Source organism: Hylobates moloch, unplaced genomic scaffold (assembly GCF_009828535.3).
Source record: "Hylobates moloch isolate HMO894 unplaced genomic scaffold, HMol_V3 SCAFFOLD_2, whole genome shotgun sequence".
Taxonomy (NCBI): domain Eukaryota; kingdom Metazoa; phylum Chordata; class Mammalia; order Primates; family Hylobatidae; genus Hylobates; species Hylobates moloch.
This window is the reverse complement of record NW_026652277.1, coordinates 80448189-80469689: the sequence shown is the minus strand read 5'-3', so window position 1 is coordinate 80469689 and position 21501 is coordinate 80448189. Positions and strand designations below refer to the sequence as shown.

Genomic DNA, 21501 nt, shown 5'->3' with positions numbered 1-21501 from the left:
GGAGTGAGACTCTTACTGAACAACTCCTGAGACTGTTAAAGGAGTGCATACACTATCACAGGGACAGGCATCCCCTGTGAACCTACTCATGCATTTTTCCTACTGCTTAATTCAGCTTGGGGGCAGAAATGCTGGGGCGAGACATGGCCAGGTCCGCCCCGTTCCTCCAGGGAAATCCCCTCTCCGCCCTCCCTCTCGGTCTCCTCTTGCCCACCTCCCCCCCCTCGCCTCCCCCCTCTCCATCCCACCGCGCCCGCCCCCCCCTCGTCATCGTCCCCTTTCCCCTCCCATCTCCTGCCGCGGCGCAGCGCAGCTCTCTCCTCCTCCGCAGTCTCAGTGGCGAGCTCCGGGTGCTGTGGCCCGGCCTTGGCGGGGCGGCCTCCGGCTCGGGCTGGCTGCGAGGCTCCCAGCTCTGATCTCAGCTGACAGTGCCCTCGGGGACCAAACAAGCCTCGCAGGTAAAGATGAAGCTCCCCAAACCCAACAACCTTAGAACTTAGAAATTTCCCTGAGAAAGGCAGGACCCACCCGAGGAGAGCTTCTTTGAAGGACTTTGAAGAAAGGGATCAAACTTGGCACTTTCCTTCAGTCCTCAAAGAAACTAACCACCCTTCCCATAGGCAATTGTGTGTGCCGGCCTCTGCACAGTTGAATATTAACAGCAACAATGTTTGCATTGGAATATAAATGGAATTCTTTCTGCTTAAGCAGTACCAGAGGGGACCCTCTTTATTTTTATGATTGTTAACAGATGCCATTGAGAAAGGTATAAAACGCATTCCTGAAAAGTCTCTTTGGCGGGGTTACTGTGAAAGCTAGCCTCTCCCCTCTACCCTTTTATCAACTTGGCTGCAGGGGTCAGCAAAAGGAGCATAGGAAAACGTTTAGAAAATGAGGAGGCGAAATGAAGTAGAAAAGCTTTTGACTTGCTTTGAAATACTCTAGCTGAAAAAAAAAAAAAAAAAGTGTGTGGGGTGGTGGTGGTGGATGAAACACTGGCAAAATATTGACAATAGTTGAAGCTGGTGATGTGCCCATGGGGGTTATACTTTTCTCTCAACTTTTAATAGTTTTCTCTGTGCTTTTGTGTAGTCTTGAAATTTTCTATAATAAAAGGTTTTTTAAAAAGTTGTAGAGACACTCCCGCTTGATTGCTCTGACATTGTTACTCTGTCCTTGATTTGAAAAGAAGCTGCATGCTGTGTCTAGGGGGCTTTCACCCCTTATTAACCCTTCTGACTTCTGAAATTCATTCTTGTTTTATCCGAAGTACATTTGTCTCCACAGAGGATTATAAAACTCATATTTTGCTGGCTGGAGAATTATACTTAGAATCTGGTTTATAATTTAGAAGACAGAATGTTAAAAATCCCTGCCAAATAAGACATGTAGGCTTGAAGGTAGCGGCCAAGTATCATATGGAATTTTATTTTTATTAGGAAATATTAGAGGAGTTCTTTTAGTGAGGGAAGTGGTGGACGTGGATACTGTCCCCCATTTTTCTTCCAGATAGCTGGGAAAACTGCATGCTTTTAAGAAGCTTTTTCAGGTTTTAAAATGTGAGATTGTTTAGCATATACTTGGCATACAGTATATGTTCATTAGATGTTAATAAACAATTGCTAGTATGAGTTAATTTTCTCCACTGGGTAAATGATTTTCCTCTGCCCAATGCTCAAATATCCAACAAGCATATTGCATTTTAAAAGTAGGATCACACTCAGAATTTGGGGGGATTGAGCTACTTTACCTTAGCACTGAGTTAACTTTGCAGATGAGAAATCTGAGATGGAGAGGTTAGGAAACAGTAAAGTTAAATTAGTAGTATGCAAGCTATTATTCTATAATTAAAAAACGTTAAGCTTCGTATAGGTAAAACTGATGTGGGTTAGCTAAAAACATTGTGACCATAGATGCTTTAAAACCTGAAAAGTAGCATACTTGTTTATAGATATTCTTTGCTCTCAAAGGCCAACTTGAAAAATACAGCTAAGTCTAGAGCTATATGCTGTGCACTTCATAAGGCAGCATATGAAAGAGTCCTCTTGGGGTTCCTTTAATGTCATTCACCCAAAATTTGGTTTATCCATAGCATTGCAGAAACTGAGATGTACGGGTCATGGAAAAATAGCCCCCAAACAAAGGGAGGTTTTGTTTTTTATTGTGATGAGAAACAGAAGTTGTGGGTTACTGTAAAATAATCAACTGTGTAACTTTACCATCTTCCTTTCCCTCAAGTACTGCCAAACTTTTTAAGCAGACATTTTTTTGGTCTCCATTTATGAAACTAAACTTGAAAATAGTGCTATGGTATGATATTTTGAATAGAAATTGGCCCACTGTCAATGAACTTTCTTGCCATTTATTCTCAGCCTAGAATCAGTGGAGAGCTTAGCCTTTAGTGATGGATTATAAAGTATTTGATAAACATATGTGAAATATTTGGCACGCTCAAGATTTTCCTTAGCATTGAAATGAATTGTGGCACGTTTGGGGGACTAGTTCACAGTGCTGTAGGTCATGCTGGAAGTGTGCTGGCACTACAACTGTTTTTGAAAAACTATCTGCCAGAAAATTGTCTGGCTGTAGACAGCATTATCAGCCCTCAGTTCATCAGGATGGGCTCTGTGGCCTGTAGGTGGGTTTTCTAAATGTAATAAATTCCATATGTCTCCCTATGTCACAGCCATTTAGTATATTATTAGCCAGTTAAAAGTTTTGCCCCTGCTGAATCTTACATGCTTTTAAAAATAAAATCTATTTCACAGCTGAGTAAGTGTAAACATTTTAAATACCTGCCTTAGATGTGCCATCACCAGGCTAACTTTGCCATCTAGTGGTAGCAATATGGATAACAGGCAAGTTCTTCCGGGATGACTAGGAATTGAACCTTCCTGAGAAGCATTGATGAGTAATTACTTGTGTTTTCTCATTTGTGGTTTACTGTAGAACTTTGAAGCTGGAAGAAATCTTAAAAATGTTCTAGTCCAACTCAACAGTTAAGGACTATCAGAGAGATTCTTTAAAAAAAGGCTTCAAAATGCATGGCAGAGTTAGCAGTTGGTATGCATTTGTTGAATAGACAAATTTATCTACCTTGTTCTAATTCTTGTTTTTCCTCTAGCAATATTGCATCCTACCACTATGAAGTTTTATCGTGATCTTCTGTTTTTAGTTTTAAAATTGCATTTCTGTATATTATTTCTTAAAATAACACATTTTCATTTATATTTTAAGTCTCAGAAGGAAACATTCTTTTCCACTGTTTTTGTTTGTTTGTGTATTTATTTTGAGACAGGATTGCCCTGTCTCATTCTAGTTGCCCAGGCTGGAGTGTAGTGACACAATCACAGCTCACTGCAGCCTCCACCTCCCAGCTTAGGTGATCCTCCCAACTCAGCCCAGAGTAGCTGGGACCACAGGCATGCGCCACCACACTTGGAGAGACACGGTCTCCCTGTGTTGCCCAGGCTACTCTCAAACTCCTGGACTCAAGTGATCCTCCCATCTCAGCCTCCCAAAGTGCTAGGATTACAGGTGTGAGGCACCGCGACTGGCCCTTTTCTACTTTTTAATCACTCCCTACTACTACTACTTCTGTTTTCTTTTTTTGACGGAGTCTCGCTCTGGAGTGCAATGGCGTGATCTCGGCTCACTGCAACATTTGCCTCCCGGTTCAAGGGATTCTCCTGCCTCAGCCTCCCCAGTAGCTGGGATTACAGGTGTGCAACAGCACGCCTGGCTAATTTTTGTATTTTTAGCAGAGACGGGGTTTCGCCACGTTGGCCAGGCTGGTCTGGAACTCCTCACCTCAAGTGATCCACCCACCTCGGCCTCCCAAACTGCTGGGATTACAGGTGTGAGCCACAGCCTCCGCCACTTCCTACTACTTCTTTCTTTCTAAACAGTCACGCAGACTGTTGTAAAAACTCGATTCTCACCTTTGTAAGTGTAGTAGTTTCCTACTGCTGCTGTAACAAATTACCGAAAACTTAGTGGTTTAAAACAACACAAATTTATTATCTCATGCATCTGGAGATCAGAAATCTAAAGTTTTGGCCGGACGCAGTGGCTCACGCCTGTAATCCCAGCACTTTGGGAGGCCGAGATGGGTGGATCACGAGGTCAGGAGATCCAGACCATCCTGGCTAACACGATGAAACCCCATCTCTACTAAAAATACAAAAAAAAATTAGCCGGGTGTGGTGGCAGGCGCCTGTAGTCCCAGCTACTTGGGAGGCTGAGGCTGGAGAAGGCGTGAACCCGGGAGGCGAGCTTGCAGTGAGCCGAGATCACGCCACTGCACTCCAGCCTGGGCGACTGAGCCAGACTCCACCTCAAAAAAAAAAAAAAAAAAAAAAAGAAAAGAAATCTAAAGTTGTATTGTGATCTTCTGTTTTTAGTTTTAAAATTGCATTTCTGCATATTTTTCTTAAAACAACACATTTTCATTTATGTTCCTCCTTCTGAAAGTTCTAGGAAATACTTTTTGCCTTACCTTTTTCAGCATCTAGAGACCACTCATATTCCTCAGCTCGTGATCCTGCATTACTCTGGCGTCCGCTTCCATCTGGCAGCTCTTCCCACTCTTAACCCGTCTGCCTCCTTCTTATATGAGCCCCTGTGATTGCATTGGACACACCTAGATAATCCAGAATAACCACTTCACCTTAAAATCCTTAACGTAATCGTATTTGTGAAGTCTCTTTTCTGGTGTGTGGGAAATATTCACAGGTCCTGGGGATGAGGATATTTGGCATGCCACAATGAGGCAGTTAGAGATGTATGAAATACCTTGCAACTATCTACCTGAGTGTTGGCTCCCCCTGTTTGATACGAAAACCATTGGCTTTAATCTTTGTAGAGTGCTTACTGTGCTCTGGGCATTGTGCTTATCATATTAGTTTCTCACGAAAATATTCTAAAATATTATCTCTATCTAATAAATGTGGGAAATAATGTCTAGAGAGATTAGGTAACCTTCACAAGATCACAGTGTAACAAGTGGCAGGTGTACTTAAAGTTGATTTGGCTTCAAAGCCCTGCCCCCATAATCATTGAAACAGCCTAGTTCTTACTCCCCCTTTTTATTACCTTACAGACACTGTTATTTTCTCATACACTTTCTAAATTAAATGTTACCTCCATGCAGTGCTGCTGTCAGGGAGCGCCTCAGTGGGTCAGGAATTAGATTTCATAGGATACTGATTCTCCTCAGCATCTGTTCCACCAAATAAAACTGACTATGAAAGTTTTTACAATTGTCATCCCAAACATCACCGCTTTCTTTAGTGCTTGCTTTATTCCTGTTTATGTCACTTGTAACTCTCCCCCTCTCCTGCTGTGGCCTTTTGCCTAAGCCATTTCTCTCTGCAGTTATTCAGAATCATCTGGCCAGGCCCCAGTGTCTCCCTGTTGTGTGTCAATCCTGAGTAGTTGGAGGATGAAAGTAGAGGAGGAGATGAGAGCATGTCTTCACATTTAGGTATGCATGTAAACACAGCCAGTGGTGTTGGGAAGGACAGGTGGTTGGGGTTGCAGATGGCTAAATAGAGGACAGCCAAGTTTTAAAAGGTGGTCATGCAATCATTGGCGTGTACTCACATACACACTAAGGTAGAGGGTGGTGTTGTCCCTACAGGGTCATTGATATGACTGAGTAGTTCCTGACCCACAGCAGCCTCCCAGGAACTGTTTGACGGATCAATGCAAAGTTGTGTCCCATGGCAACATGCTATATACATAAATATGGACAAGTACCTCACTAGACATTACAAGGAACCAGGTGAAAAGAAAGGCGTAAGTAATTATGAATTTGTCACCTGGGGAGGGAAAGCAATTCAGCGCAGGTCCTTCAATGGTAGGTCAGCATCTTTGCTTTCGCATAGACAGGAAAAATAATTGATTTGAAATATTAATATAGTGGGCAGCCATTTAATCTTTCGTTAGTTTGCCTGCTCTATCTAAGCTAGACTATAAACTTCTAGGGTAAAAAACAAAACACAAAAGAGAAACTGAGCCTTAAGGGATAGTGTCTTTTCATCATAGGATTCTATATACTCTAGACAGACTCACTCAAAAAGTTGTTTTTCTTTCATTGTCGATCACTCCCTTAATTATGTTGACATAGACTCTGTTTCTTTTTAGGCTGAGGGTCTGATGCAGTTCCAAAATTCCCAGTGTAGATCCAGGCTATAAATAAGACACAGAAAATGCAATTTAAGTGTTTTGTGGCTGCATAGTGTTTAATCACACTTAAGTTTAATAGCAATGAGAAAAATATATTACAGAGCCATGGATATTCATAGAAATGAGTAATTAGGAAAGCATTCATTTGGGAAGTCTCTAAAGTGAAGATGTCCTTGAACAAAAAACAAAACAAAGAAGAAGAATTTTAGAGTGAGTTGGAAACTATCTTGAAATAAAAATATTTGACTGTAAAACTGACTTTTTAGAAAACTACAAGGTCTCTAATTTTGGCTTATATAACAACCTGTTTTGAAGTGATACCAATTCACCAATTAAGGTAGGATAATAATTACAAAATGACATGTGTTAACTGCTTACTATTCTCCGGGCTCAGTAGTAATTCTTTGCATGTATCATCTCATTTAATCTCCATTACAATGTTATGAAGTTGAAATTACTGTAATATTATCCCCACTTTGCAGATGAGGAAAGTGAAACTTCGAGAGTTAGTGAACTGCCCACATGCACATGCCTCATAAGTGGTGAAGAGGGAATTGAACCCAAGCCTTCCCACTCCTTGGTCTGCACTCATAACCACTATGAGTACAGATACACAAATATTCGCAACGCTGTCAGCAATCACATTTCTAAGAAACTATAAACAAATAACAAAGAGTAATAGTAAGTGATCTCGTAGTTAAGTGTGGTCACTTCTATTAATAGATTGGGTACAAATGTGTAATTACATCTCTTCCATCAGTAAGAGTTCGTCTACATACACAGACATTCCCACTTCCTCCTTAATTCCCTTCTACTCAATCTGCCTTCAGGATCCAGCCCATAATCAGCTGTGTGTATGCTGACTCACAGTGGTGAACAGCAATCACTGCAACTTTGCTTTCATTAACCAAAATTGGAATTTGAAGCCCCAAATCCAAACCATCTGGAAATGGACAGTGCAGGTCACAATTATATTGGAAGACAGGAAAAATGAGGGGGATGGGGAAGCCAAGGGACGTTAGACTTTCAAAATATTATAGCTGCCCCTTCAACTGGGACCGTGTCTTTTTAGATCAATGAGTTAGTCCTTTTTGGACAATGGGCATACGTAGATGTAGCCACTGAACAAACTGTGGATTGCTCTATCAGTAAGAGCTATCATTTATGCCACATTGACATTTTACCACAAGACAAACTTAGATTTTCCAAAAGAAAGTGTCCTTAAACATTTGCCCAATTTTAAATTACAGGCCAAATTAGGCTAACTAAATCCATGTCCTCTTATTACTGTGATTCTGAGGTCATGTTACAAAGCTCTGCCCTTCCCATACCCAAGGGTAGACGTGGGCATGGCTTTTATTCCTGTGGTGCACTGCACAGAGCTCCCTCAAAGGGCACCAGGCAGGGCTGGTGAACCAATGCCAATGAATGATCTGTAGTATGAGATATTGGAGGCATTACATATAAACCTTATGAATTTCACTTTTTTGAGACATATGATGCACATAGAATCACTATGTGATCCTAGTTCACACCACTGCACTCCAGCTTGGTGACAGAGCCAGACTGACTCAAAAAATAATTAAAAATAAAAATAAAAGTAAGTTATGTTTGTTTTTATTAATTGGCTGAGTGATATGATATTGTCAGTTGCTAACATAGTAAAAGCATAAAGTCAGAATAAATTAATTTTGTACACAGAGATGAAGCAGATGTCATTTAAAACCCAGGTAAGCCATCATCCTTGGAAAGACCACCTTCTGGGGTATGGCTCATGTTGCTACACCAGAGCCTTGGCTACTGTAGTGGTTCTTAAACTTTATTGAGTGTCAAAGTCATCTGGAGGGCTGGTGAAACCTAGCTGGGAGTCACTCTCCACCACCCTTTCAGGAGAGTTTGTAACAGTAGGTCTGGGGCAGGCCCTGAGAATTAGCATTTTTAACAAGTTCCCAGGTAATGCTGAAGTTACTAGTATAGGGACTGTCCTTTGAGAACCCCTGGTCTGGTGTTTCCTTTTGGCGAGCAACCAAGATATGGGCTGTCAACCACCATTCATAACTGCTGTGAGAATGTGAACGTGAACACAGAGCAGGAAAACCATGCCTATGTCATTGGTATTATCATTTGATAAGTCAAACCATTGCTTTGTGCCAAGCATGGTTTCAAATAGCATTGAAAATTTCCAAAGTATTGTCCAAGGCCTTTGACTAGAACAATAGCTTTATAAACCAGTGTCATCTACATAGCCAGAAATAAAATTATACTTAAATACAGTTCAACTCTGATGAGGCCTTCTTAAAAGTCTGGCTACAGAATTATGGCACAGGATAAACCTAACTGGGGAAAAAATATCACAGTAACACTACTTAGGCATCCTTTATTTTGCCCAGGAATGCCTTTCACAAGTGTATTACCCCTCAGATCATTAGTATGAAGTGTTAAGATATACCAAGTGAGATACTTTGTGTCTCTTGACGTGGATATTTGGCTGACTTTCAAGCTTTGATGTAATCATATATTAAGTACACAGTGGACAGCTGTTGTCATAAAGAGCTAAATGAAAAAGCAATTAAGAAAAAGTTTCCCATACCAAAACAACTCCCTTGATTGAAATTTTGCTGAGAATCAAGTAGATTTAAAAATATGTATAATGATATATATCATTTTTATCTATTTTGGTTTGTTGATAAGCTAAGTAGCAGCAAATAACTCTTTGATTTTCACTTTTTTTTTTTCAGCCAAGGACATACATTTTCATCCTGGGAACTATAATTTCAAGCGCTCAGTAGAGTTACTGAGTTGTGAGCCTTTTTCATTCTAATTAAATAAACTTGATGAAATACTATTGTGAAAAATTGCATAGAAGACAAAATAAAATACTAAGTGGCTCTACTCTACAAAATCCTTGATGATATAATTACTGTTTTGCAGTGGTGACTATTAGAAAATATTGTGACATAAGTGCAGATCTCCTCCCCTCCCCTCCCTTCCCTTCCCCTTCCCTCCCCTCACCTCCCCTCCTCCTCTCCTCTTCGACAGGGTCTCACTTTGTTGCCCAGGCTGGAGTTCAGTGCCATGATCATGGTTTGCTGCAGTCTTGACCTCCTGGGTTCAAGCGATCCTGCCGAGTAGCTGGGACTACAGGCGTGTGCCACCATGCCTGACTAATTTTTTAAAAGTTTTTTTTTGTAGAGATGAGGTTTCAGTATGTTGCCCAATCTGGTCTTGAACTCCTGTATTCAAGCGATCCTCCCATCTTAGTCTCCCAAAGTGCTGGGATTACAGGTGTGAGCTACCACACCCGGCCTGCTTGATATTTCCAAATGTATAATGGTTCAAATTAATTATGTTATGTTTTCATTAATATATCACATTTAAACAATAAATAGATTAATGTAGCATACATATTTGATCAAAAGAATGTTTTAATTTGTTAATAAAATTATTGTACTTGTATACGGCAACATAAATTCTGTTGTATCAAGGGATACCGATATTGAACTCTGCATCAGGGTTGACTTTTGCCTTTTGTGCCAGTGCACACATCCTGTGGGTGTACCCTGTAGTACAAGGGCTGTGGGCCATTGCTAATGTGCTTTCTTTTCCATGCAAAAAATAAATAAATAAAATAAAGCTTACCAGAAAGCATTGAGGATGATATTGTAGGAATAAGTGAATGCTGAATTGCCTCTGCTTTATACAAAGTACAAATCATTTGCTTAAGTCTTGATATTTTAACTATTAGTTAAAAATGACTTGGAGCATATTTGGCAAATAATAGCGACACAGACGTTCAAAATTGCTGCTCCGGCGTGCTCCTACTATACCCACCTCCAAGCAAAGATGGCTGATACATATCAGTTCCACTAAATAGATACATGTACATGCCAGTGAGCCTCAAGAAGAGAAAAAGAGGGCAAGAAGATGTGAACAGTAGGAGAGGTATTATATAATTTATTATGTACTGGCACCTTTAACAATATTTAAATAACACAAGAACACTGGTCTTAGATGGTGAGACCTATGGTGAAAAGGGACTGTATCTAACCATTATCATGTCCCCCCCAAATAGCCTGTACTTCATAAATTCTTACAAATAATTTTAATATGCAGTAAAATCCCACCATAAGGCATTTTGTATGGAGCTTTGCTTAGAGGGTGGTTTCAAGCACAACTTTGTTTTTTAAAAATGCATGGTACATTTTTCTTACTTTGGCATAAAATGGCCTGTGCTATATATTTTCTTTTTATGACCAGGCATTCTATAAAAATCGAAGCAGATCAATAGAAGATTAATTAGCCATTTATTTATTGCTAATACTCTTACTGCTTTAAAATATTATCCAAGAATTTGCATTGCACCTTCACAGCAGCTTGGGCTGTGAATCCCGGTTCATGGACATTCACTGTATCCAATGAGCAGTTTTTTGAGCTCTGTGCTAGGCAGTTACAGTCTAGAGATGGAGAAGTTATGATCCCTGTTTTTAAGTAGCTAAGTGTGGGAAAAGACTGCAGCACATTTGCTTTTATCTTTATTTCTAAATCATCTGGATAAAAAGTTGTAGGATATCTAAGGAGGAGAGTGTGGCTTAGCCGACAGAGGATCCCAGCCTACTACCGTATTCTACTCTCTCAGGCATGAGGCTGTTAGGGGACATAGAGGTGGAGATGACAGGTTGGGGTGAGAACGAGGTGGATTAGGGCTGGTGGAGGGAAGTTTGGGTGGAAAACAATTTACTGATTTTGGAAGTCTGTGTGAGCCCACTTACCAGTGTTTATCTAATCTCAATAAAATCTAGGTAAGGTGAAAATAAGGACATCTCTTTGTGGTGCAGGTACATTTAGGATCCAAGGGCTAAATGAAATGGATAAGTAAGACTTAAAAAGAAAACATTGTAAACCTCTCTCTTTTTCTATTTTTAAGGACAAAATTAGAAGATCAAAATGGAAAATATGCTACTTTGGTTGATATTTTTCACCCCTGGGTGGACCCTCATTGATGGATCTGAAATGGAAGGGGATTTTATGTGGCACTTGAGAAAGGTACCCCGGATTGTCAGTGAAAGGACTTTCCATCTCACCAGCCCCGCATTTGAGGCAGATGCTAAGATGATGGTAAATACAGCGTGTGGCATCGAATGCCAGAAGGAACTCCCAACTCCCAGCCTTTCTGAATTGGAGGATTATCTTTCCTATGAGACTGTCTTTGAGAATGGCACCCGAACCTTAACCAGGGTGAAAGTTCAAGATTTGGTTCTTGAGCCGACTCAAAATATCACCACGAAGGGAGTATCTGTTAGGAGAAAGAGACAGGTGTATGGCACCGACAGCAGGTTCAGCATCTTGGACAAAAGGTTCTTGACCAATTTCCCTTTCAGCACAGCTGTGAAGCTTTCCACGGGCTGTAGTGGCATTCTCATTTCCCCTCAGCACGTTCTAACTGCTGCCCACTGTGTTCATGATGGAAAGGACTATGTCAAAGGGAGTAAAAAGCTAAGGGTGGGGTTGTTGAAGATGAGGAACAAAAGTGGAGGCAAGAAACGTCGAGGTTCTAAGAGGAGCAGAAGAGAAGCTAGTGGTGGTGACCAAAGAGAGGGTACCAGAGAGCATCTGCAGGACAGAGCCAAGGGTGGGAGGAGAAGAAAACAAGCTGGCCGGGGTCAGAGGGTTGCCCAAGGGAGGCCTTCCTTCCAGTGGACCCGGGTCAAGAATACCCACATTCCGAAGGGCTGGGCACGAGGAGGCCTGGGGGACGCTGCCTTGGACTATGACTATGCTCTCCTGGAGCTGAAGCGTGCGCACAAAAAGAAATACATGGAACTTGGAATCAGCCCAACGATCAGGAAAATGCCTGGTGGAATGATCCACTTCTCAGGATTTGATAACGATAGGGCTGATCAGTTGGTGTATCGGTTTTGCAGTGTGTCTGACGAATCCAATGATCTCCTTTACCAATACTGCGATGCTGAGTCGGGCTCCACCGGTTCCGGGGTCTATCTGCGTCTGAAAGATCCAGACAAAAAGAATTGGAAGCGCAAAATCATTGCGGTCTACTCAGGCCACCAGTGGGTGGATGTCCACGGGGTTCAGAAGGACTACAATGTTGCTGTTCGCATCACTCCCCTCAAATACGCCCAGATTTGCCTCTGGATTCACGGCAACGATGCCAATTGTGCTTATGGCTAACAGAGACCTGAAACAGGGCGGTGTCTCATCTAAATCACAGAGAAAACCAGCTCTGCTTACTGTAGTGAGATCACTTCATAGGTTATGCCTGGACTTGAACCCTATCAATAGCATTTCAACATTTTTCAAAGTCAGGAGATTTTCATCCATTTAAAAAATGTATAGGTACAGATATTGAAACTAGGTGGGCACTTCAATGCCAAGTGTACATGGTGATGAGTTTCATTTGTAGGAAAATTTTGTTGCCTTCTTAAAAATTAGACACATTTTAAACCTTCAAACAGGTATTATAAATAACATGTGATTTCTTAATGGACTTATTCTCAGGGTCCTACTCTAAGAAGAATCTAATAGGATGCTGGTTGTGTATTAAATGTGAAATTGCATAGATAAAAGTAGATGGTAATGCAATTAGTATCAGAATAGAGACAGAAAGTTACAACACAGTTTGTACTACTCTGAGATGCATCCATTCAGCTCATGCCCTCAGTGTTTATATTGTGTTATCTGTTGGGTCTGAGACATTTAGTTTAGTTTTTTTGAATAATTACAAATCAGAAGAAAAAGCAAGCATTATAAACAAAACTATTAACTGTTTTACTGCTTTAAGAAATAACACTTACAATGTGTATTATTTAAAAATGGGAGAAATAGTTTGTTCTATGGAATAAACCTAGTTTAGAAATAGGGAAGCTGAGACATTTTAAGATCTCAAGTTTTTATTTAACTAATACTCAAAATATGGACTTTTCATGTATGCATAGGGAAGACACTTCACAAATTATGAATGATCATGTGTTGAAAGCCACATTATTTTATGCTATACATTCTATGTATGAGGTGCTACATTTTTAGGACAAAGAATTCTGTAATCTTTTTCAAGAAAGAGTCTTTTTCTCCTTGACAAAATCCAGCTTTTGTATGAGGACCATAGGGTGAATTATCTGAGTAGTAATTTTAGATATGTCCTTTCCTAAAAATGAATAAAATTTATGAATATGACTTTTAAAAGAAGGGTCTGGTTATTTTCCTAGGAACCAAGGCTGCAACACTCTTTCTGGCCATCATGTAGTGTAAGCAGAGTCCAGTGACTGCCCTGGGGCAAAACACAGAGTAGGCACTCAATGTGTATTTCTTGAATAAATAGCTACTTGCTAAAAGGCTGTAAAAAGGGAATAGTTCAGGGCATTATGTTTAAAGAATTTTAGTGATCTATAATCAAGTACACTGTAAAATTCAGCAATTGCAGGCCTTATTTCTGGTCTGGTCTGTTCTTTCTGGTAGTTTCTAAGGCCATATTCTCTTCTCTCTTGACACACTCAAGTCATTGATTCTGCCAGGGTTCCAATTTATCTTACTATTTTTTAATAATGGGGAGTTATACTGTGAACTAGTATGCCAAGAAATAATTGATTAGATTATGATAAATGATTTTGTGAATGGTGTTCAAAACAGCAGAAATTCAATACAAGTGCAGATTCTTTTTTTTTTTTTTTTTTTTTGAGATGTCTGGCTCTGTCACCCAGGCTGGAGTGCAGTGGTGTGATCTCAGCTCACTGAAATCTCTGTCTCCTGGGTTCAAGCAATTCTCTTGTCTCAGCCTCCAGAGAAGCTGGGACTACAGGTACGTGCCACCACGCCTGGCTAATTTTTGTATTTTTAGTAGAGATGGGGTTTCACCATATTGGTCAGGCTGGTCTCGAACTCCTGACCTCGGTTGATCCACCTGCTTTGGCCTTGCAAAGTGCTGGGATTACAGGCGTGAGCCACCGCACCTGGCCATGTAGATTCTTTCATAATGTAAACCTCTTAAAAATAATTCCATAAAAATTTAAAAAAGAAATTAGCTATAACTCTTACTGTATCTGTATATATGCTTTTGTATACATGCTTTTTTATTTAATTGAAGTAGAGATAGGGTCTTGCCACATTGACCAGGCTGGTCTCAAACTCCTGGCCTCAAATGATCCTCCCACTTTGGCATTAAAGGGTTGGGATTACAAATTTGAGCCACCATGCCCAGCCACATGTGTTTTGTATACAGGATTTCAGCAAGTATTAACTACCATTTTATTTTTTTAATGATTTGATTTAATTCCAAGCACATTTCACTGAGTAGTATTTTATTATTGTTTCCACTGGTATAGGGCTATTGACTCAAACATTTTGCTCAATTTTTGGGGGGGAAAACATCTATGTGATCACAGAAACAAAAATATTCCAAGGTCAATTTTGCATACTTACACACTTGCAAACACACAGACACATACACAGAATCCTCATCTTAGAGTCTTTGAATATAACTCGTAGGATTTGAGTAAGTTTAGAATACCTTTGGGTGCTGAGTAAAATAGTTTGGTACTTAAGGTTAAATTCTGAGTATATATTCATTATATATATAATTCTTAAAATCATTGTCCAATATACTTTTCAAAAATATAAAATCGAGCTTGTTTAATTTGCAGAGACTTTTTCTTTTTTTCTTTTAGAAACAGTCTTGCTCTGTCGCCCAGGTTGGAGTGCAGTGGCACAATTACAGCTCACTGCAGCCTTGAACTCCTGAGCTCACAAGATCCTCCCACCTCAACCTTGCAGGCAGCTGGGATAACAGGCATATGCATTAGCATGCCTGGCTAGAGGTTTTTTGTTTTTTGTTTTTTTTAATTCTGTCATGCACTTTTCTTTTCCAAGTGAACCCTGAATATTATATGACCTATTTAGGAACACTAAAATGTATTGCATTAAACAGAAAGTTTTGCTTCATATACTTTTTCTCTTATGTTTATCAGATTTGGAATTGAGAACTAGATTGAACTCACGTAGCTAAACAAACATACTTACATGCGTACATGTCTACTGTGTGCAAAGGACTGTACTGACTTATTATCGGGAATCTTACCAACGGTGGATTTCAAATAACCATTTTCAAAACAACTGAAATTTAAAATTGTGGCATTCCCTCTTTATCTAAATAACATTTTATTTATTTTTTTTCTTGTTCAAACAAAATGCATGTGGGTAGAAGCAACTTAACAATTTTTTCCTTTTTGATATGCTTCTTAGTTAATCCAATGTTTATTTTGAAAAAGATTTAGATAATGTGTGATTGTCTTAGTCCATTTAGGCTGCTATAACAAAATAGACTGGGAACTCTTAAATGATAGAAATTTATTGTTCACAGTTCTGAAGGCTTGATAGTCCAAGATGGAGGCATCAGTAGATTTAGTGTCCGATGAAGGCCCATTCCTCATAGATGGCACCATCTTGTTGTGTCCCACGTAGTGGACAGGCACCCAAGCTTATGCAAGCCCCTTTTATAAGAGAATTAATCCCAGTTACGAGGCAGGAGCCCTCACTACCTAACCACTTCCCATATGCCCTGCCTCTTAATAGTGTCAACTTTGAGGTTAGGTTTCAACATACAAACTTTGGGGGGACGTAAACATTCAGACCATAGCAATAACCAAGATCAGAGTTCTGGACATATTTTTACCCTTCTTACTTGTAGATAGAATAATTCTTTTAAATTCTTATTTGATAGAAAGAATCTCAGGATAAGAAGAGACTATAAAAGATCATCTAGTTTAACCCTATACTTTAAGTTTTAATCCCCTTCCATCACACTCTCTGCAAATGGTTGTCCAGTGATAAGAAAATTTTTCACTCCTTGTTTAGTTATTAAAATTAATTCAGAAATATAACCTTTTTTAGTAAAAGTGGTTTTATTAAAGTACTTTTAAAGCCTGGCAGGTACTTTTAAAAATCAGTAGTCAAAAAAGTATTTGTTATTGAGAAACCACACTAAAGAATAAGATGCTAATTCTAGGTTATTTATAGCTATAGAGCCACATTCTTGTACTATCCAGTGCTTGGTCCTATTGCCTTATCCCAATATTCTTAATTAATAATCACAGTTTATGTTTGATGAGAGTAAATACCTGAGTTACTAATATAAGGACAAAAACTTATGAGTAATTAAAACGGTCAACATTGCAATAAAATGCAAGACATACACAATATAATGTTTACAGTATGTAGCAAACTGAATAACTTAATAATACTGAATAAAACTGAATAACTTAATAAATTATATTGTACAAGAATGTGGCTCTATAGCTATAAATAACCTAGAATTAGCATCATTATTCTTTAGTGTGCTTTCTCAATAACAAATACTTTTTTGGCTACTGATTTTTAAAAGTACCTGCCAGGCTTTAAAAGTATTTTAATAAAACCACTTTACTAAACATGATCAGCAAAAGCATCTTCACTTAATTAACAGAAGAGCCTTTTTAGTGAAACGATTTTTACAACTAGGTCATTGCTCTTTCTTCAATGGCCAAATCATTAGGTTGAGAGATACTTAGGAGGTTTGGTCTAATCAGTGGTGAAATCATGTCCTCGCCAAACAGCATCGACCTATAGGCAGATTCACAAGTTTTAATTTTTATTAAAATAAAATTTCAATAAAGTCTTGCTCTGTTGCCCAGGCTAGAGCACAGTGGAGTGATCGTGGCTCCCTGAAGCCATCCTCCTGGCCTCAAGAGACCCTCCTGCCTCAGCCTCCCAAGTAGCTGGGACTACAGACATGTGCCATCATGCCAGGCTAATTTTTAAAGTTTTTTTGTAGAGATGTGGTCTTGCTTTGTTGCCCAAGTTGGTCTCTAACTCCTGGGCTCAAGTGATCCTTCTGCTTCAGCCTCCCAAAGTGCTGGGATGACAGGTGAGAGTCACTGTGCCTGCCCTCATGTTTTTATTGATTCACTATTCAACTAAGGGGAAAAACCATCCTCAGGTGGTTTTCTACTTATAAAATCTAGGGAGGGAAATTCCCTGCTTCTTCCTTTCTGTACTTAAAAGCTGATGTTTTGATCCAGTTAGCTAACTGTCTATAACATGGTGGGCAAAATGACTTATGATCTCAATATGGGCTAGTTTGCTTACCCACAGGTGAGGTGGTGGTGTTGCCATAACAAAACACCACACACTGGGTGGCTGAAAACAACAGACATTTAATTCTCACAACGCTGGAGGCTGGGAAGTCCAAAATCAAGGTAAGTTTCATTTTGAGACCTCTTCTCTTGTCTTGAAGTGGCTGCCATCTCATTGTATGCTCCTGTGACCTCTTCTTTGTGCACAAGCAGGATGACAGAGAGAGAGAGAGCAGACTCTCTCGGTTTTTTCATCTTATAAAGACACTAATCCCATCATGAGGGCCCCATCCTTATTACCTCATTTAACTTCAATTACCTCCCAAAGGCCTCATTTCCAAATACCATCACAACTGGGGGTTAGAGATTCAGCATGTGACATTTTTAGGGGTGGGTGTGTGACACAAACACACAGTCCATAACACGTATGTAAACCTACAAGTTGCACTAAACTTCTAAACCTACAGGTTGCACCTCGGGCCAGACCCAGGGAATCCATAAGCATGTGTCAATAGAGAAACTAGGCAAAGGGGTGTGAACGGCAGCTCAGGACAGCCAATCTCTTTTTCCTAACTTTCACCATCATTATTTCAAGTACTCGTACCTGGCACAGAGGCAATGATCAATATATGCTTAAACTTATCACCAAGTATTCATTGAGGCTTACTCTTTCAGGGCATTACTTACTCTATGCTATATGCTGAAGCTCCAAAATGCTATAGGTATTGTCTTAATTGTGTATCATATTAAAAATATAATGAAATATTTAAACAATGGGAATTGACTTGTTTTTAGGCTCAAATGAAATTCTAGCCTCAAACATTGAGGAAAAAACCTCACCCCAATATTTTGCTCATTCTTCAGGGTAAAAAATATCTCAGTATTTTGAAGACTAATGTGTGTTATTGAAAGTTTGAAAGTTGTCAAACAGCTGCATCTAATTTATGCATACATACAGTGCTAGGAGATAGACATAGCAACTCTGGTATAATGAGAAAAGCTCAGGATGCAGAATAAAATACCTTAGTTGTCTAATCATAGTGGACTACCCTGTAGAGAGCAAATGTTGACCAAATATAATGTGCTGATCATTGTAATTGGTATTGTAAGATTGCAAAAGTTACCTAAAACAATCAATAGTTGCATATAATAAATTAGTTGCATTCTGTTTTACTTTATGTTTGTGAAAGACAAACTGGAACTTCCTAAGAGGAGGGATCAGCAATCGTGTGGCCCTGTAGAACTAAGGGGAGTGTGTGTGCTGGTGCAAATTTTGTTCTCTGAAACTAGACATCCTCCCCTCCCCAATATTATGTTACTCCTAAACTTCAGCTTACCAGAGTTTGTGGTACAGCTCACAACACAACATTTTTCTAAGAACTGTCCATTATGGAGCCTACCTCTTCTCAGTTAGCTAAGCAATCCGGGGATATCCAGAGTAATCTAATAGCCAGAGTACTAGGGGCTTCTGCAAGGCAAGGAAGAGAGACCTCTTTCTGTTACAGGTGGGTTTCCTTGACCAGCCCTTCCTCTCCTATTAATTGATAGGAGCCAAGACTCTGCAATTTTTGCTTTACTTAGAATTTAAACTACTGCTACTAACCTAGACTCCAGATCACAAAACAATATAAATTTCAGGAAATAGAAGAAAATAATTTACTAGTATACCCTAGAGAGAGATCTAGGAGGACATATGACTTTTTTTCTCTTTAAGCCTACTTTAAATGGATGAGTCGTTAGAAAACTTTGCAGCTAACAATCTTAGAAGACAGAACTTTTAAATTAAAAAATATTTTCCTTGTACCTCTGGTAGAATTCGGTTGCGAATCTGTCTGGTCCTGGACTTTTTTGGTTGGTAGGCTATTAATTATTGCCTCAATTTCAGAGCCTGTTATTGGTCTATTCAGGGATTCAACTTCTTCCTGGTTAGTCTTGGGAGGGTGTATGTGTCCAGGAATTTGACCGTTTCTTCTAGATTTTCTAGTTTATTTGCATACAGGTGTTTATAGTATTCTCTGATGGTAGTTTGTATTTCTGTGGGATTGGTGGTAATATCCTCTTTATCATTTTTTATTGCATCTATTTCATTCTTCTCTCTTTTCTCCTTTATTAGTCTTGCTAGTGGTCTATCAATTTTGTTGATCATTTCAAAAAATAAGCTCCTGGATTCACTGATTTTTTGAAGGGATTTTTCTGTCTCTATCTCCTTCATTCTGCTCTGATCTTAGTTGTTTCTTGCTGTCTGCTAGCTTTTGAATGTGTTTGATCTTGCTTCTCTAGTTCTTTCAATTGTGATGTTAGGGTGTCAGTTATAGATCTTTCCTGCTTTCTCTTGTGGGCATTCAGTGCTATAAATTTCCCTCTACACACTGCTTTAAATGGGTCCCAGAGATTCTGGTATGTTGTGTCTTTGTTCTCATTGGTTTCAAGGAACATCTTTATTTTTACAAGGCGGAGCTGGTACCATTCCTTCTGAAACTATTCCAATCAATAGAAAAAGAGGGAATCCTCCGTAATTCATTTTATGAGGCCAGCATCATCCTGATACTAAAGCCTGGCAGAGACACAATTAAAAAAAGAGAATTTAGACCAATATCTCTGATGAACGTTGATGCAAAAATCCTCAATAAAATACTGGCAAACTGAATCCAGCAGCACATCAGAAAGCTTATCCACCACGATCAAGTGGGCTTCATCTCTGGGATGCAAGGCTGGTTCAACATATGCAAATCAATAAATGTAATCCAGCATATAAACAGAACCGAAGACAAAAACCACATGATTATCTCAATAGATGCAGAAAAGGCCTTTGACAAAATTCAACAGCCTTTCATGATAAAAACTCTCAATAAATTAGGTATTGATGAGATGTACCTCAAAATAATAAGATCTATTTATGACAGACCCACAGCCAATATCATACTGAATGGGCAAAAACTGGAAGCATTCCCTTTGAAAACTGGCACAAGACAGGGATGCCTTCTCTCACCACTCCTATTCAACATAATGTTGGAAGTTCTGGCCAGGGCAATCCGGCAGGAGAAAGAAATAAAGGGTATTCAATTAGGAAAAGAGGAAGCCAAATTGTCCCTGTTTGCAGATGACATGATTGTATATCTAGAAAACCCCATCGTCTCAGCCCAAAATCTCCTTAAGCTGATAAGCAACTTCAGCAAAGTCTCAGGATACAAAATCAATGTGCAAAAATCACAAGCATTCTTATACACTAACAACAGACAAACAGAGAGCCAAATCATGAGTGAACTCCCATTCACAATTGCTTCAAGGAGAATAAAATACCTAGGAATCCAACTTACAAGGGATGTGAAGGACCTCTTCAAGGAGAACTACAAACCACTGCTCAATGAAATAAAAGAGGACACAAACAAATAGAAGAACATTCCATGCTCATGGTTAGGAAGAATCAATATCATGAAAATGGCCATACTGCCCAAGGTAATTTATGGTTTCAATGCCATCCTCATCAAGCTACCAATGACTTTCTTCACAGAATTGGAAAAAACTACTTTAAAGTTCATATGGAACCAAAAAAGAGCCCACATTGCCGAGACAATCCTAAGCCAAAAGAACAAAGCTGGAGGCATCACGCTACCTGACTTCAAACTATACTACAAGGCTACAGTAACCAAAACAGCATGGTACTGGTACCAAAACAGAATTACAGACAAATGGAACAGAACAGAGCCCTCAGAAATAATACCATACATCTACAACCATCTGATCTTTGGCAAACCTAACAAAAACAAAAAATAGGGAAAGGAATCCCTATTTAATAAATGGTGCTGGGAAAACTGGCTAGGCATATGCAGAAAGCTGAAACTGGATCCCTTCCTTACACCTTATACACAAATTAATTCAAGATGGATTAAAGACTTAAATTTCAGACCTAAAACCATAAAAACCCTAGAAGAAAACCTAGGCAATACCATTCAGGACATAGGCATGGGCAAAGGCTTCATGTCTAAAACACCAAAATCAATGGCAACAAAAGCCAAAATTGACAAATAGGATCTAATTAAACTAAAGAGCTTCTGCACAGCAAAAGAAACTAGGCAACCTACAGAATGGGAGAAAATTTTTGCAATCTACTATATTTGACAAAGGGCTAAAATCCAGAATCTACAAAGAACTCAAACAAATTTACAAGAAAAAAACAAACAACCCCATCAAAAAG

The 21501-nt window shown here is 39.4% G+C and overlaps 1 protein-coding gene across 1 annotated transcript; it reads left to right on the top strand.

The window, feature by feature from the left end:
* The first annotated feature begins 360 nt into the window (after positions 1–360).
* Positions 361–12375, top strand: PRSS35 (serine protease 35). The gene is made up of 2 exons (XM_032164721.2): positions 361–458; positions 11114–12375. Exon 2 carries the CDS (start codon positions 11134–11136, stop codon positions 12373–12375), a length of 1242 nt encoding a protein of 413 aa, XP_032020612.1. The 5' UTR covers positions 361–458; positions 11114–11133.
* The last annotated feature ends 9126 nt before the right edge of the window (positions 12376–21501 follow it).